We start from the raw sequence: 13512 nt of genomic DNA, 5'->3' as shown, positions 1-13512 counted from the left end.
CATAAACATCTCATTTTCCCTTTGCCTAAAAGATATAATTATGACAAAATTTTTTTTTTTTTTTTTGCGGTACGCGGGCCTCTCACTGCTGTGGCCTCTCCCACTGCGGAGCACAGGCTCCGGATGCGCAGGCTCAGCGGCCATGGCCCACGGGCCCAGCTGCTCCACGGCATGTGGGATCTTCCCGGACCGGGGCACGAACCCGCGTCCCCTGCATCGGCAGGCGGACTCTCAACCACTGCGCCACCAGGGAAGCCCTGACAAAAATATTTTTGTAAAGCAGAGATGTTTTTCTAGGGCCACCAAACTAAGAATTCTTAGTCCATAAAATATTATGTACATTGCCTCTCTATTACTCTTCATTTCCTGCTCCTTCTTTTACTTCTTTTAAGTTTTCAAGTTAGCTCTCACTCTACCCACCCTAAGATCAAAGTGAATGATCTTCAGCAATTTGAACTCCCATAAGAGGAATCAGTCCCCGTGACTTTTCAAGGGAAAGAAAGAGAAAGAGACAAAAACCCATTATAATCATGGAAGGAAGCAGGCCACCTTGCAATTTTTACTCACTGTGCTCTGAACAGCAGTAGAGATGGTAGAGAATACCCCAAATGGCCCACTCATTGGAGAGGAGTTTTCATTCTCTTTGGCATTTGTCTCTCCTATAGTGGGGAAGGGATGTGTAAATATGAAGAGACAGTCCATAAATAGTTTTGCTTTATTAGCATCTATATGAATTTTTAAAAATTAGACCTTATTTCCAACACACAAGGCCTTAGTACTTTTTGTTTTATTATTTTAAACCATTTGCCTATTTTAAAATAAAAGTTAAGGCAGTTTTTCATTTTCATTTCAAAAACAAAATCCAGTCTTTTGAACAACCTACTGACATATATAACAGACTATATACTGTGTGATTCCAATCATATGATCTTCTGCACAGGTAAAACCACAGGGTCAGAAAACAGATCAGTGGTTGCCAAGAGCTAAGAATAGGTGGAGGGGAGTGACAACAAAGGGGCATGAGGGGATTTTTTTTGGGGGGCGGAGGAATGAAAATATTCTCGAGTCTTGTCTATACACATATAAGAAATATTCTATATCTGTATAATCACAAGGGACTGTGATTACATAGCATAAACAGGGTGGTAAGTTTGTTAAAATATGTAAAACTATATACAGTTGGCCCTCTGTTCTATGGATGCTGAACCCGTGAATACTCATGTTATATAAAGAACTTGAGCATCTGAGGATTCTGGTACCCATGGGGGGCTCCGGGAACCAATCCCCCCATGGATATCAAGGGATGATTGTATCTAGAAAGAGTGAACTTTATGTAAATTATAACTCAATAAATGTTACTTTTTAAAAATCCGGTCTACTTTAAACTTTATCCCGGAAAATTATGCTTCTTCACAGGATTCAGACATGCATTACAAAGATTTTTTAAAAATCTGTTCTATTTTATTAATACTAAAATCTCTTACAGGAGATCAACAAACAATCTATTGTAGGGAGGACTTCTGCTTCCAACTATGATGGAATATCTGGTATCAGACTTGCCCTTCTACCATAGCATCTAGAAAACTGGACAAAATATAAGAAACAATTATCTCCAGACATTGGACTACAGACCGTACTGTACTATGGTTCAGGAAAGAAGAGAAACAAATGTTGAGAACTCTATGATTGGCTTGCTTTCCAGACAACAGCACAGGGAGGGGAAACCCTAGCAGAGCATGGCAGTCTTATTAAGTAGAAGAGACAGAGACTGGAATCTAGGAAAGCTGAAGCACCTGGAATTTGCAGGTCAGAGTACAAGCATACCTCATTCTATTGCACTTTACTGTGCTCTGCAGATATTGCTTTTTTTTTTTTTTTTTTTACAAGGTGAAGGTTTGTGCAACCCTCCGCTGTCAGATAATGGTTAGTATTTTTCAGCAATGAGTTGTTTGTTTTGTTTTTTTTTTTGCCGTACGCGGGCCTCTCACTGCTGTGGCCTCTCCTGTTGCCGAGCACAGGCTCCAGATGCGCAGGCCCAGCGGCCATGGCTCACGGGCCCAGCCGCTCCGCGGCATGTGGGATCCTCCCGGACCAGGGCACGAACCCGTGTCCCCTGCATCGGCAGGCGGACTCTCAACCACTGCACCACCAGGGAAGCCCCAGCAATGAGATATTTTTTAATTAAGGTATGTACATTATTCTTTTTGACATAATGCTACTGCACACTTAATAGCCTACAATATAGTATAAATTTTTATATGCACTGGAAAACCCAAAAAAGAATTTGTGAGACTCGTTTTTTGCGATATTCACTTTATTGCAGTGGTCTGAAACTGAATCTACAATATCTCCAAGGTATGCCTGTACTGGAGAGGAGGGAGATACAAAGGTAAAGAGTTCCAACTATCTACGCAGGAGTGCCCTTGAGTCTTTGGCTGAATACTAAGCTGTTCCTGCACTGGAAAACTCCGCGATACTGGGCAAAGAACTGCCATGGAGCTGTAAACTAAACAATGCCCATAGCTCATGCTAGGCTGAGAGACGTTTGACTTCCAACCAATCAAGTAGAGAGACCTAGTTAAACACCTGGAAATTAGGTAGAGACCTCAGAAGGGTCAGAGACTTAGTAGTTGAGCTAAACTAGCACTTAACAATAACGGCTACTCTAGAAATCACCCTCAAGAAGTTTAAAATCGAGACCAAAAGGTCAATCTAAGCTACAAATATCTTAACTGCCTTCCAAACAAAACTCACACCCTTTAAAGGACTACAAAATCCACTCAGCAGGTAACATTTCTAATGTCCAGCATCCAATCAATGAAATGAAAATGTTATCTCTAAGCAAGAAAAAAAAAAGGTCAATAGAAACAGATTCGAATGACAGAGATGACAGTCAGGGACACTAAAATATATACATAAGGAGGTGAGAAATGGAAGACAAAAAAAAACAAATGGAATTTCTAGAGTTGAAAAATATATCCAAAATTTAAAAGTCACTGAATGGACTTAACAGCATTAGACATAGCAGAAGAAAAGATCAGTAAACCTGAAGCCACAACAAAAACTATCCAAACCGAAGCACAGAGAAAAAAGGTTTTAAAAAATGAACTATGGAACAGCACCAAAACTAACACATTAAAACATTTTTTCATGCCACAGTAGATTCAAATTCAGCTAACTCTTACTGGGCTCTTACTCAATTGTGCCAAGCACAAAGCTAGGCAATTTTTACAATCTACATTCATGGCTTTACTTATTTAATGTTTGTAACAGTCCTCTGCAATATAAAATATCATCCGATTTCATAGATGAGGAAAGTAAAGAGACACCTGAGTGGTTAAAGCCAAAGATTCCAAATCCCATTTCTCATCAGCCCCATGATGCCCTGAATATCAGACAGTCAAAAAACATCTACTGAAAAAAATGAGCTTAACTATTCCATTTCAGTTTATAATTCTAGGCCTTAATGTTTCCATATACTGACCTGTTGCATACTGGACTTCAGATGAAATTTCACTGGGACTAGGGATCCCAAGGGAAGTCTCTGCCTTCTCAATGACATTTGAAATACCTTGTCCTAATGAGAAAAAATAACATTTTTATATTTGAATTTATTTGCTACTAGTCACCAAAACTGAAGAAACAAGCTGAAAATTAAAACCACAGATTTTCAAATTCATTACAACCACAAGACATGTTATTTTGACCATATATAACTAATCTTTGGGAGTGTATCCTTACCAAAGGAAAAAAAATTGATTCATTATCACCAAAGAATAGTTTTATATTAATTCCTAACTGTCAACCTTCTAATGAAAAATGTTACCAATTCTAGTGGCAGTATAAATCAGTCCATCATTACTGATGTATCTTCAAACTATAAAGCCTTTGAGTAATCATGGAAGAAGAATGATTAACAAAGTCATTTTTAACACACATCTGTAGCAAAATGCACACAAAAATTAGTAAAATGACTGATGACCTTACCTACTGTGGCTACTGTAGCTGAGGCTGAGGAGAGCAAGGACTTGCCCCAACTTCCCCAATAGCCCCATCCGGTCTGGGGTACATCTTTGGAAACAGTCTCCTATTTTTCCCAGTAGTCAGAAAAACAAAGGCAAAGAAAAATGGAAAAATTAGAGGAAAATAAGAGTGTATATACAAGGTAGCTAATTATTGGCCAAAAGTATGGGTGAACAGAAACATATTATTTGGCTCAAGAAGTGTATTGCTTGACTGACAGATGTATGTTACCTGTAATGTAAGCATCACACAGCAAAGGCAACTACTCATAAAAGCATTTATAGAACTGAGAAAATTGTTTTATGGTTATAAAAGGAAAGAAATAGGTGCAATCCCAGTTTGGTATTGATTCCATATTCCTTTTAACCCTAATACTTTTTTTTTTTTTTTTTTGCGGTACGCGGGCCTCTCACTGTTGTGGCCTCTCCCATTGCGGAGCACAGGCTCCGGACGCACAGGCCCAGCAGCCGTGGCCCACGGGCCCAGCCGCTCCGCGGCATGTGGGATCCTCCTGGACCGGGGCACGAACCCACGTCCCCTGCATCGGCAGACGGACTCTCAACCACTGCGCCACCAGGGAAGCCCAACCCTAATACTTTTTAATCTCAATGTTTTAATAGATACTCTACTTTGCCTGCAGCCTGTGATGTCTGAACAGGGAGAACGTCTGAAGTCTCAAGGTCACTGGAAGGTTTGGACTCTGGTCTTTTCCGAGTAGAAGCTACAGGTTCTGATTTACTCTCTGACTTGGCACTTTGGTCAACTGACTCAAAATTCTTGGCTGGCTCACAGTTCTCATCTTCAAGGATGGAGGTTGCTTCAGTTATCACTTCAGTCTCAATATCATCTTTATCCGACATGATTAGATCATTGCCTGGTAAAATAAAAGCCCCCCAACCCCCCCCAAATTAATTATATAAGCTTGTTTTTGGTAAAAGTTACTTGAATAAACTTTTTGAGATTATCGAGTCACATGCAGGTGTAAGAAATAATACAGAGAGATCTAATATACCCTTCACCCAGTTTCCCCCAAGGGAACAATTTGTGTAACTATAGCATATCACAACCAGGATACTGATAGATACAATCCCCCAACATTACTCAGATTTCACCAGTTTTACATGCACTCATTTGTGTATGTGTACTTAATTCTATGAAATTTTATCACATGCACAGATTCATGTGATACAGAATAGGATTACCACAGTCAGGATACAGAATAATTCAATTACAAGGATCCCTTGTGTTATCTATTTTTAGCCAAGTCCCACCCTCTTCCTAACCCACAGCAACCACTGATATTCTCCATCTCTATAATTTTGTCATTTCAAGATGTTATATAAATGCAATCACACAGTATGTAACCTACTGAGATTTACTTTTTTCACTCAGCGTAAGTCCCTCAAGATTCATCCAAGTTGTTGTACCACTAGTTTCTCCCTTTTTATTGCTGAGTAGTGTTCTTTGGTATGGATGTATCTCAGTTGTTTCACCATTTACCTGTTGAAGGATGTCTGGGCTGTTTCCAGTTTAGGGCTATTACAAATAAAATGGCTATGAACATTTATATACAGGTTTTTATGGGAATATAAGCTTTCATTTCCCTGGAATAAATGACCAGAGTGCAATCGATAGTACTTGCTTAATTTTATAAGAAGTTGCCATACTCTTTTCCAAAGTAGCCGTACCATTTTACATTCCCACCAGCAGTGTATGAGTAATCAAGTTTCTCTTCATTCTCACCAGCATTTGGCAGTGTTATTTTTTATGTGAACCATTCTGATATAGGTGCACTATGACAGCTTAATATGGCTTTAAGCTTTAAGTTGCATTTCTCTAATGGCTAATGATATTGAACATCTTTTCATGTGTTTATTTGCCATCTGTATATCCTCTTCAGTGAAACAGCTATTTTTATCTTTTTCTCATTTTCTAATTGGATTTTTTTTTTACTGTTAAGTTTTGAGAGCTCTTTTTATATTCTAGATTCAAGTCCTTTGTCAGATATGTGGTTTGTAAACATTTTATCCCAGTTTGTAGCTTATCTTTTCATCCTCTTCATAGAGCTTTTCACAGAGCAAAAGTTTTTAATTTCAATTTATCAACTTTTTCTTTTTTGACATTAAAAAAAATCTTATTACTCATTAATCATTCCTACCTCAATTTTCCAGAGAGAAGATTATGAAATTTAAGCTACCAGAATAAGATTTACATCAGACCAGCTTTTGAATAGCAATGTTAACAAATTCAATTCCTTCCTGAAGTACGGCTCTTTGACAATTAAAGTCAAGATATTATTGGTGTTTTTACAAGGAGGAGATGCTGGTTTCCAGGATAACCAAGTATTACCAGGGGAGAAATAAATGTATCTCACACATACATACATACACACACACACACACCCAGACCTCGGTATGTATAAGCACATGTTTTTATCAATATATACTAACCACAAAATTAGACCCAATCCATCAATGCCATCAAAACATTTCTAACATACTAAAAAAGAGAGACATACTAACAACTAAGGCAGCCTGCAAGTAGCACTATAACTGAGGTACACACAAAATGTTAAAAGAACAGAGAGCAAGGAAAAGTATGCTAGGATCAGGAAATAACACTCATGAACTTTGAATATTTGAAAAAAGCATAGAATAGTGATCACAAACTGGGATTTTGAGTCCCAAATCCAGGCTACAGATTTGTTTGGCCTGCACAGTGCTTAAACTTTTTTCTATACTAATTGGTAACATTTAAAAATCAGAGTTCATTTACAAATAGAAATTTCCAACCTCCCTTGTAAAACTGAAAGATCTGGGGACACTGGGCCCACATTCTACTTGTTAATAACTAGCTCATGCCAAATATTTGCTGGATATCTTTTAGACAGGGTAGAGTAGTGCTCTCTAGTTCCCCGTAATCTCCACCCAAATTCACTTGACTCGTTTATGTTACCAGATTAGCCCCTGTAGGCATCTGAACTTGTAATACCTGCCTTAAAGGGTACTTAGGATTCTGACAGATGAAGATGCCAATGAGAGAATTCAAGGGTGTGTAAACAACACAGGGGAAATCTCAAAGGTCTGAGGTATGACAGCGTGGAATACAGATACCAGAAGTAGTTAATATGGCAAAGAGAATGATGGGGAGGTGTAAGGCTAGAAAGGTAGATTTATATAACATCCTGGATCCTAGACCATATGGTATATGATATACATACGTTTCCGAAACACATAGAAAAAAACAATCTAGATACAACTATCCATAGACATAAAAACCAACTGTGAAACACTCATTCATTTACTTGCAAACATTTTTTTTTGACTATCTGTTGCATGTCAAGCTCTGGAGACTGAGAACTAATTTAACACAATTTCTGCCCTACTTACTCCAGGGGCCTAATAGGAAAGGCTACGGAGTTCTTGCACAAAGTTCCATCAGTGTTTCGTATAGCTGAAACATTAATGGAATATCTTTTTGCTCTCCTTATGCTCTCTCCAAGCTACAACACACGGTAATATGCATGTAACATACACATTATATACTATATATAATATGTAGTTAGGCTGACACTCTTCAAACTCTGTACTTGAGTGACTATGAGAAGTCAGTTCACCTATCTGAGTCTCCGTTTCTTCATCTGTAAAAGGAGGAGACTACTACCTACTTGCCAGGATTCCTAGAAAGACGAAATGACCCGGTGGATGTGAGGGGTTCGGAACGGAGCCTGGCACGTAACCCCTTCACGGGTAAAAGCTGCTGTTAGTACCTGGTGGTTGTCTGGAGGGAGCATTACTATTTTTACTAATATAACGATTTGTCTCGAGACGTACAAAATCCGCTCTCCCTTCTTCCTAATTACAAGAACAGGTGCCAAACCGGAGTTCTGGTGTAAAGCTGCGCTCCTAAGTTCTCCGACGCTGACAACGACAATTCCTCACCCAAGCGGAGCGCTTCAATAACCAGAGCACTTCCGCAACCTCAGCGTCCACCGCGAGGCGCCCGCCGCCCAGCCCAGGCCGCTTCCTCCCCTTCAGCGGCGACCCCGAGACACCGCACCCGGCCCGCCTCCTCCCAGGAAGCCCCGTACCCAGCCGGCCGCCACCCTCACCGCCACCACAGCCGCAGAGAAGCCGCTCCCTACTGCCCCGGAAGTCCTCCTTCAGGACGGAGAAGGCCTTGCCTACCTGAGAGAACTTCCGGGTCAAGCAGCCGGTCCAGCCGGAAGGAGCTCGGCCAGGGTCTGGTGAGTGAGGGCTAGTTCGCGGTCGTTGTCGAGGGCTGGGGTGGGGTGGGGGTGGGTTACTAGCGATGCCGAGGCGTGGGTTTGAACGGTGGGTTGGGGTACGACGTGAAGGAGGGTGGGGTATCCGCTGCCCTTTTGCAAGCCTGCCCTGGGCTGCAGTCATATATTTACGGAGCTCCACATACCTGCCAGGTGCTCCTCTGGGCGTTTGGGACACACTAGTTTACGAGCGACTGTGGCTTTGCTCACAAGTAGTTGACAGCCTGGTGGAGGAGACCGACTATAAACAGGTCAACAAACAAACACGATTATCTAAGACGGTAGTGAGTGCTTTAAAGAAAATTAAACAGAATAAAGTGACGGAACGAAGCGAGGGAGTAAACCTTTTGAAGATCTGGTGAAGAGTATTAGAAGCAGAAGGAATAGCAAGTGCAAACGCCTTATTGTGGGAACAAACCGAGCCAGAACAAGGAAGAGGAAAAAGGCTACTGTGCGTGGAGCAAAAAGAGGAAGATGAGACCAGAGACTTAAACTGGCCAACCCTTGTAGGGGCTGTGAGCCAGGACAAGGATTTTGACTTTTATTTGGAAAGCAATGGAAAAGCACTGAAGGCTTCTGTGCCCAAGAGTGACATGCTGTGATTTATGACTTTAGGTTACTCCTGACCCTTCATCAGAAAGATGCACCTCTTCAGTTGCCCTTGGACAGTGGAATGCATGAAACCCAAACTGACAGCCAGAAAAGCATTAGAGACACCCTCCCTGTAGAGATGTGAAAAACTAAGTTCCAGAGAGGTGAAGGCACCTGGCCTTTTAAGAACCCACGTTTTCCAACCCCATTTAATGCTTTGAGAATGATCATTTTAATGTCTATACATAATAATTGTCACTTCCTAAAACTCTTCAGATGGTTTCCTTTGCTTTGATGGTGCTTCTCTAAATTTAGGGGCATCAGTATCACCTGGGAGCATGTTAAAAACGCCTATTCCCAAAAAAAACAAGAACACTTTAAGTATAAAATAGGTGTTTTCCTCTGATTTTCTGTTGTAATGGAAATGCATAAAATTGGAGGTTTAAGAATAGAATCTTGGTAAGCCACTGAACTGTCTTATCCTTAAAATACTGCTGATAATAATTATAATAGAAAGTGTTCAAACTTTTTGGTCTTAGTATCCCTTGACACTTTTAGAACTTATTGAGAACGTCAAAGAGTTTTTGTTTGTGTGCTTATATCTATCAATATGCCATTTTTCCCCTCACCCCTTCCCTCGCCCAGAGTTCCCTCCTACCCACCCTCACCCAGCACTCCCTGACACCCTCCCTCTCCCAGAGTTCCTCAGTATGCCATTTTATATATCAAAACAGCTTTTCAAAAATTGTTAATTTATTTAAAATGATACATTCATTACATGTTAACATAAATAGCATTTCTATGAAGAATATTTTCCAAAAAAAAATTATTGAAAAGAATGGCATTGTTTTATATTGTTACAAGTTTTTTTTTTTTTAGTATCTGGCTTAATAGAAGACAACTAGATTCTCATATCTCCTTCTGCATTCACTCTCTTGTGATAGCATTCATTATGTAGCCTCTGGAAAACTGCACCATATTGTGTGAGAATGAGAGTGAAAAGAGCAAATAATTTTCTAGTATTAATACGAAAATCATTTTGAAAAAGTCTCAGGGACCCCCAGAGGCCCCTGCACCACACTTTGAGAATCGCTGATTTACAGTAAGGTTTTGAAAATCAAAAGATACATGGGCTTGATTTGTAAGTCATTAAAACTACATGCACAGCAAAGATGCAGATGCCCAAGAAATCTGCATTTTTATTTTTTTTAATAAATTTATTTTATTTATTTATTTTTGGCTGTGTTGGGTCTTCGTTGCTGCACGCAGGCTTTCTGTAGTTGCAGTTAGCGGGGCTACTCTTCGTTGCAGTGCGCGGGCTTCTCATTGTGGTGGCTTCTCTTGTTGCGGAGCACAGGCTCTAGGCGTGCAGGCTTCAGTAGTTGTGGCTCGCAGGCTCTGGAGTGCTCAGTAGTGCTCTGGAGTGCTCAGTAGTTGTGGTGCACGGGCTTAGTTGCTCCGAGGCACGTGAGATCCTCCCGGACCAGGGCTCGAACCGGTGTCCCCTGCATTGGCAGGCGGATTCTTAACCACTGCACCACCAGGGAAGTCCCACATCAGGCACTCTAACGCCAGAGTCCATGCTCCTGACCACATAGCCATGATGATACTGTAACTTTGATCTTGCAAAACTGGAAGAATTGTATTGTGTGGCTATTATTCAAACTGTGTATATACTGGACAGGTAGATCTGAGCGTGAGAGTGAGGAGTTCTTTTTTAGTTATACTGAGTTTGAGATACTGGGAGGGTAGGGGGGCAGGGTGAGGTTCAGACTATAGAGAAAAAAATGGGCAAGGAGATCATAAATCTAAGCTTGTGATATCAATGTCTTTGTGTAGCTTGATAAGCAAATGCTTATGGCAAAAATTATCAAAGTCAAGGGCATAACAAATAACCATGGTTTGAAGCACAGCTTCAGCAAATACAGAAGGTGTTCCTCAGTGTGCCAGAAAATATGCTGACATTTGAGCCAAGTGCCCAAAGGCCAGTGATGAGGTGTGTGATGGCTCTAAGATACTGTTGGGAGCATAAGGGCTATTCAGAAACTTTTTGGAAAATGGCCCTCAAAATGATGATTTCTGTTTGCGTATTACTAACCTTTTTATGTTATCTATAGTGGTCGAGTATAAGCACAACAGCTTTACATTTGTTCTCTGAAAGGATAGAGGAGTCTGCTCTTCATTTCCTTTTTCTCCCCTTTGCCAAGTCAGAATGCCACTCTGACCATTTGTGTGCCTCGTGTAGGGAGCTTCTCCATTTTTCAAGTGTAACAGTGCAGGCTGAGGAGAGTGGATAAGCTGTAAATACAGGCTAGAACTCAGTTAACTGTGGAGAATGAACCGTTAATATCCCAGTATACTTGGAGCAAAAACCAATACCATCTGGGCATCAGTGTTTTTCCTTCCTTTGAATTATCCCAGAACTATTTCTGCAAACAGCTGTTTCCTCAGCCAACTTAATATTGAGCCACAAGAATGGAAGGTAGCCACATTACTTCCTTATTTACTTCTGTTGAGAATTGGAAGAGAATGAAAATATTTCTTCTCTCAGAATTTGGCAGGAACAGCAACAAGGCAATCTGTTAGGGATGATAACTTAGGCGCTTTTCTTTTCTTTCTTTCTTTTTCTTTTTTAATGATATAGCCAATATCCAGAATGATTCTGGAGGGTAAAATCATCTACATTTCTGATTATTCATGATCCTAGAAAAGCTAACATTTTACTGTATCTGAAAGATGAAAAAGGAGTTAGATTAAGCTTAAATATCACACTTTTCAGTTATCCTATTCATGCTGAAGAAAGATAATAAGACATTCTACCAAGTAACTTCATCCACAAGCATAGCATAGCCCTTTTTAACTGTTTACAGGAAGGTGGCACTTTGATTTTCCTTTTTGAACTCTTTCTTCTTAGCCTCCAAATGTCAGCTGCTCCATTGAGAATAGCAGGCATGATATTATGCAAAGCCCCAAACTTTTAAGTGAGTTGCATTTCTAAAATTCATGAAGTCCTCCTTTCTCTATTGTTTTCATAGCACAATTACACTTCTCTTCAGTACTTCTCTTGTATATAGTTAGCTGTCTCTGCCCCTGCCTTCCAGGTTTTGCTGAGCTCAGTCTATTTTCTCCCGCCTGACCGTTTCTCCATTTCCTTCATTGTTTGCACAGTCAGCCTTCATTTTTGTGGTTTTAATTTTGAATAAAATTAGATAAAGATGTTTATTTCTTTTTTTAACATCATTATTGGAGTATAATTGCTTTACAATAGTGTGTTAGTTTCTTCTGTATAACAAAATGAATCAACTATACATATACATATATCCCCATATCTCCAAGATGTTTATTTCTCAAAAAAAAGAAAAAGTCATATTGAAGCCAGGAAGTAGAATTCTGTCAGGAGCCGGAGCAGCATGTGTGAGTCCCTCTTTCTCTTCCCCTCTGCAGCTCTTCCCACCACCAGCAGCCCCTATCTCCTGTCTCCTCTCTCTTTCCCTTCTCCACCCCTGTTGTCCTTTCTCTAACCTGATTGCCTCAGCTCCCTATAATGCTTCTCTTCCTCAGATGGCCCTAACCCACAGTGTCTCAATCCAAATTCCAAGAACAAGATTCTTCTTAGCCAGTGGGTTGACTTCCTCCTGGGCCCAAGAAGGCAGGGCTCCAAAAAGGGAAACACGGGCTAGGTAGATCACAACAAAAGCTCTCTACCACAAGCTCAGGGCACATTAAAAACAATGTAATGTAATGGTTGGGCTCCGAGGTCAGTTTACAATTCCTGTTTGATCCATATCATTGTAAAATATTTATTTGCAATGAGAAAAAGAGGAGTGTGAAATTTAAAGACTGAAATTACCAAGTGGTGTTTCCCCTCCCCCCTCCATGATTTTTAAATGGTTGCATGGTATTCCAAGTAAAAGTGTTTTATTTATCTTAAATAATGGCTTTGCTGGAAGGTGTAGATTTTAGCACCTGAAAGGCCAATCAACAATAATAATATCTAGAGCTTATTCAGTGATTACTATTACCAGACTCTGTGTTTTTTATATACTGTCTCATTCAGACCTTGCAATAGTCCTGTGAACATAGATGCTATTATTTTCCCTGTTTTAAAGATGGGGGGACTGAGGCACAGAGAGATTAAATCATTAACAAAAGTCATAAGGCTGGTTAGAGTCAGAGCCAGGATTCGAGCCCAGGAAACCTGGTTCCAGAGTGGGTACTCTGAACTTCTCTGCTACCCTGCCTTTATCAGAGGCAAGCATGTATGATGTTCCAGGGTAAACAATCCAGAATGTAATGTGAGTAATAGTTCTCTCGTATTGGAAGTGTTCAGACAGTCTAGAGCAGGGCTGTTGTAGAGGAAATGAGGAAGTATATTAGTGGTTGCTAGTCCATGGACCCTCTGCCTCAGAATCACCCAGGGAGCTAATTAAAAACCATGAATTCCAAGGTCCAAACCCAGAGGTTCTTATTCACCAGGTCAGTAGGTCTGGGGTGGAACCCAGTAAACTATATTTTTAAAAAGTTCTCTAGGTGATTGTGATATTCAGCCTGGTTTGGAAACTCTGGACTTGGTAACCTTTTATTCCCACCATTATCTCCTAGGACTAGATGGT

General features: G+C 40.4%; 1 protein-coding gene across 3 annotated transcripts in view; it reads right to left on the bottom strand.

Annotated features, from left to right (window-relative positions):
- Window positions 1-4883, bottom strand: part of FAM114A2 (family with sequence similarity 114 member A2) — a gene marked incomplete at its 5' end in the record, with an annotated part of 34800 nt that extends 29917 nt beyond the window's left edge. The window contains 4 exons of one of the 3 annotated variants that reach the window (XM_079702781.1): window positions 568-659; window positions 3485-3577; window positions 3988-4087; window positions 4653-4883. In XM_079702781.1, coding sequence (XP_079558907.1) covers window positions 568-659; window positions 3485-3577; window positions 3988-4087; window positions 4653-4883 — 516 coding nt within the window. The remainder of the gene's footprint in view (window positions 1-567; window positions 660-3484; window positions 3578-3987; window positions 4088-4652) is intronic. The other 2 variants (XM_079702782.1, XM_079702783.1) reach the window with 2 other exon arrangements.
- Window positions 4884-13512: the final 8629 nt, after the last annotated feature.

The sequence above is a fragment of the Hyperoodon ampullatus genome, assembly GCF_949752795.1.
Source record: "Hyperoodon ampullatus genome assembly, chromosome: 4".
Lineage (NCBI taxonomy): Eukaryota > Metazoa > Chordata > Mammalia > Artiodactyla > Ziphiidae > Hyperoodon > Hyperoodon ampullatus.
This window is presented reverse-complemented; position numbering and strand designations above follow the sequence as displayed.